Consider the following 4973-nt stretch of genomic DNA (forward strand, 5'->3'; position numbering starts at 1 on the left):
CGGTCCCTTCCAACATCTAATGAGAAATCATTTTAATATGATGGGCTCGTGTCGGCCGCTAAACCTCCACAACAGAAGAATCAGAGGACATAAAAAAAAGAAAAAAGGGGAAAGAACAAAAACCAACCCCCCCCCCCCCCAAACAATAAAAGACATGTAAGTGCACTTACATTTTCTGTTGTGTAATTTCAGTTTATTAAAGCACAGTGGATGAAACACCATAAATGCTAGGCATATTTCTGTTTTCAAGAAAGCAATTTCACGACCTGTTCAATGTAATGTAGGGAGCACTAAAACAAAAATACTGAAAACTTTCTGCAGCGAAACATCTAAACATCTGAATATTTGCAGCTGCAGAGATGGGTGGGGGCAATTTGGATTGGTCTCCTGAAAACTCAGTCTACAAACCACCCACACCAGTACTCAACCCAAACAGTGGGTTTACATCAGAACCCAACCCAGGCATTCAGAACAAGGACAGTGGGTTTACATCAGAACCCAACCCAGGCATTCAGAACAAGGACAGTGAGTTTACATCAGAACCAAACCCAGGCGTTCAGAACAAGGACAGTGAGTTTATATGAAGCCCTGAAACAGCTGACACTGGATTTTATTCAATCACAAACACAAGTTATGAGCATATAGACTTTACACAGTCCGTCCACGCCAGGGATTGTACCAGTGATTGTTAAAGGCCTCTGCTCTACAGACAGTAACTATTCCAGAGTGTGTATCCTATACTGTTATTATCTGCCCTCTGTAATATGGCTACACTCAGAATCAGAGACAAACTACTCAGAGGAACGCCACAGCAACGTAATGCAACAATAAGCCCTTTGATATGTTTTTTTTTTCATACAATTTTCATATATTTAATCAAGTTTTCCAGTTTGGTCATTATTACATCACATCTTACTGAAACTGTAAGTTTCACATTATATGAGCTGAAATGAACATGAGCTACACAATGTTCCATTTTAGTGTGACTTAGTTCCTGTTTTTCACATGGTCAGTCCCACCAAAAAATTACACTGACCAAGGAAAAAAAAAAAGTGGAAAGGTGAGGCACAGTCTTGCCAGTCCACACACGAGTTTCAGAAACAAACTCTAAAAAGAAAGCAGTCCATGATTTAAAGAATATATTAACAAACAAATTTACTGACATAACATGAATGTTTTCTTTCACAGTCCACATCAGGCTGGAAAAAAAACAAAAACAAAACAAAACAACACAAACACACACACTCACACAAACTCACACATACACACACACACACACTTGCACACAGACACAAACACAGACACACACACTCACACTCACGTTAAAATATCCCAGAAGTGAATTCACCAGAAAACAAAACTAATCTGTAACGAAAATGTCAGCAAGAGTATGTAACTTGAAAGAGAAAAATCCAAGTAAGAGACCAGTTCTTCTTGTCTTATTAACTTAAGCTTTGTGGCCAAGTCCACTCTGGGGATTGGGCTGACACTACACTGAGGCTAGATATGTCAAAAAAGGTGTGCAAAGTGCTGACAGAATTACCATCCTCGTAATTTTATGAAGGAAAAGACGTCCAGTCTAACTGGAGGTTCTGTGAAATGTTTAAGGAAAAAAAGAAAAGCAAAATGAACCTAACAAAACTAAATGTTCAGAAACCTGCAGACTTTTAGACCAACTGTCATAGCCTTCTGAGAAAAGCATGACTCTGCAAAATTATATTTTATCATTATGTTTGTTTTTAAACTAGCATAGCTGTGAATATTACATCCTACAGTAAAATCACTCTTATACTTTGGATCCACCATCAGTTCCATCTGAAGTCAGTCATTATTGGGAATCAAACAGAGCAAAACAAAAACGACAACAAAAAAAGAACAACAACAGAGCAAAGTTCCAGAACATTCTCTCTCTCCACTGTCACACGTGACCGGTCTGGGTTTCCTCTCAGAGACCGTCCACCGATTCGATGCCTTTCAGCACGTCATATAGCTCTTTGGGCAGAATGACATAGCTCTCGCCCAGACATGGGTCTTTTCCCGCCTTATGCAGCTCCCCCATGGCTTTAAATCGCTCCAGCTGTCTCTCCTGACGACGGCATTTCTGCTGCACCGTCTTCAGTTTCTTACGCACTCTCTCCAGCTGCTCCTCCAGCTCCTCAATGCGCCTCTTCTGGTGCATTGTGTCCTCCACTGTGTAGTTGTGGTCGCAGGAAACGAATGCGCTCGGGAGAAGCTGGGGAGATGGCTCCTCCACAGGTGCGACGGCGGCGTTGGGAACAGGCTCCACAGGCTCAAGCCCCTGCGTCTCCTCCGCATCGGACAGGGGGAGGGGCAGAGAGAAGTCCATCTCGGGAGTGAAGGTCTCCTCCAATGACTCTGTCTGGAGATGGCAGAGAGATGATGTTTAAGATCATATTGGAACAATAATGCAAAAACCAGTTCCTCCATCCAACCCACAGTCACAGACACACATACACACTATGAGGCTTCTCTACATACTTCCTCATACTTGCCCTGTTTCAGTTAACCAAGAGCCTGGTTAGATGCTGAGGACACACTATCCATACACTTAGTGAACACTCCAACATACCCCTCTCAGACAAAGACATAACATCTCAATCCACAGAGGATCTTCACCAGGTCAAAAGGTCAACGAAGACTGGGTACATATAACCACCATCCAATCAGCGACTTACACTTTACAGTTGTAAACTGACTTACGAAGAATCATGATTTTGGAAGTTGTGTAAATTGTAAGTTTTGAAAATTAGTTATCATATACTTATCATGTACATTAATATTTCTCCCTGCAGCATTCTGCTCTGCATTTACAACACTGTTTTATGGCTCCCGTGCAAACTATCAAGAGGCAGTATTTACTGCTGTTAACTGGCGGTTCATTACACAATATTTCCATAAACTGTACTGACCACTTCGTTCCTACTGAAGATGCTTAACGTCCTGACTCTTTGCCTCTTAGTAATGAAACATGCAAGTCAGCATCCATTCACCACCATGGATGCTTTTCCTCGACTGTTCTGAATTTTCTAAATCTTCAATACAAGTTGTCCAGCGCGACCATGCGTTAGTGCATTTTCCTCCTGACCGCTGAGTCTGGGTACGCTGATGTCAAAACTCACATGTCTGGATCGAGAATGGCCATATTACTGATTCACTACCACTGAGAAGATGAATGTAGGGCACTATGTCTCGGACCATACGTCTGTTTTTTTCTGGAAAATATGTAACGACTATTGCTTGTAGCTACTTACTTTCATTTGCAATTTACCGAAACTGAAAAGCGAGGGCACCGCATTTTCCTTCAGAACCCGGTTGTTGCATTCTCGTTTGAAGCAGTCTTTCGTGAAGTGCTGTGAACAGATATTGCTGTATTTCGTCGGTTTGAAGTTTTTTCTCCTCATAGCTGCCACCCATTTTCCACAGACGTCCGGTCTCGCGAGTGGAAACCTCGGGTAAACGGAGATAGAAACGAAGTAAGGAAATCTGAGAAAACCACACATTTCCTCGCCATTGAGACACCATAAACGAAGCATTGCAGCGACGTTAACGTAACTGTTCGTGTGGTACTTGAAATATCTGTTAATATTGACAGCTGTCAAACTGCAATGTGGTTCGGAAACAAGTAAACAAGTTGTCTTGCAATGCATTTCGAAAAGGACGACAGTGTCTTTAAAGATTTATGTTTACACAGTTAAATGTGAAACTTCGCTTGCATGACTTAAAAAGTCATAATGAACAAGCTGAGTTACTCAGACGGTCAGTGGATCAATCAAACACGTGTGTAAATTCTTGCAAGAGAGCAAATGATAGCACATCATTTTAAAATAGACACGTTTCGAGAGTTATTTTAAAATAAAATTGCTGGCATAATCTCGGAACAATGAAGAACCGAAACTATGATTAAGATGTCGTTTCTGGGTCTACAATTAGACGAGAGATCATCATGCCAACTGGACACATAAGGCTATATCGACACTCGCAAGAGATTGGCAAATTGGACTTACTTGTGAAACGAGATGTTTTTATCTTTGTGATATCTGTTTTTACATCCATAGGCTGAGCAGGATTGCACCATTGTTTCGTTAGCAACAAGCTACAGCCGTTGACAATTGTGTCAGTTAAAGTATGTCCTTCTGTCTAGTTAAGATAACTATTTGTCCTCACTTGGAAGAGATCCCTCGCCAGGTTCCAAGATGGCTGAAAAGACTTCGCAACGTTTGTTCACATGGTACAGAATCTCAAATCTGATTCGCTCATTTCACCGAGGGCGCGCCCTTTTTTGATGACGTATATGCCACCGTAACAACGGGTTTTGGAATTCACAACACCACTGCGCAGATTCGTATGAGTCAGCTGGTAGCGTTCTGCAACTCTCCGTATCACGAGAAAACGATTTTTATCTCCACGCACACTCTAGTTTATGCCGTGCATTGTTGTTAGACAGTACACATTTAGTGTGTCATAATGTGTTGTTACACTCACAGACACCGTAAAATGAACAAGTCCTTCCGAACACAGAAGATTTTTAGTGATTATTTTCGGACCTAAAACACCATCATTGCACTTATTGGACCATTATTAATTTCCATCAGTCGCTAAATAAATAAGTAAATACCTCACTTTAGTTTTTGGAATTGAACCACAATATACTGACAGATCTCACAAGAACTACATTGTTTTAATTGGAAATATAGAGAATTTATTTATTTATTTATTTTTAAAGATAAGGGAAGTTGAACTTCAAGACTTTGAAATTCTCTGCCCCTGCACCCCCATTGGTTAACACAACTTGCACACAAAATTGAAAAGATGCAGGTATTTTTTTTTTCATGAAGAGTATATGTGGACCATGTTTTGTGTGTTAAAGATGTAGAAGACCTTTACAGGTTTCTCTGGTGCTGGTGGGTTTGTGTTGTGGTGCAAACAGGAACTTGTGCTGCAGGTTTAAACAG

The 4973-nt window shown here is 40.9% G+C and overlaps 1 protein-coding gene across 1 annotated transcript; it reads right to left on the bottom strand.

Moving 5' to 3' along the window:
* Positions 1-1872: 1872 nt before the first annotated feature.
* thap1 (THAP domain containing, apoptosis associated protein 1) lies at positions 1873-4139 on the bottom strand. Its single transcript, XM_030784947.1, has 3 exons — positions 4026-4139; positions 3273-3468; positions 1873-2380 (listed from the first exon to the last, which is right to left on the bottom strand). Exons 1-3 carry the CDS (start codon positions 4094-4096, stop codon positions 1946-1948), a joined length of 702 nt encoding a protein of 233 aa, XP_030640807.1. The 5' UTR covers positions 4097-4139; the 3' UTR covers positions 1873-1945.
* Between the last annotated feature and the right edge of the window lie 834 nt (positions 4140-4973).

This window comes from Chanos chanos, chromosome 9 (genome assembly GCF_902362185.1).
Source record: "Chanos chanos chromosome 9, fChaCha1.1, whole genome shotgun sequence".
NCBI lineage: Eukaryota > Metazoa > Chordata > Actinopteri > Gonorynchiformes > Chanidae > Chanos > Chanos chanos.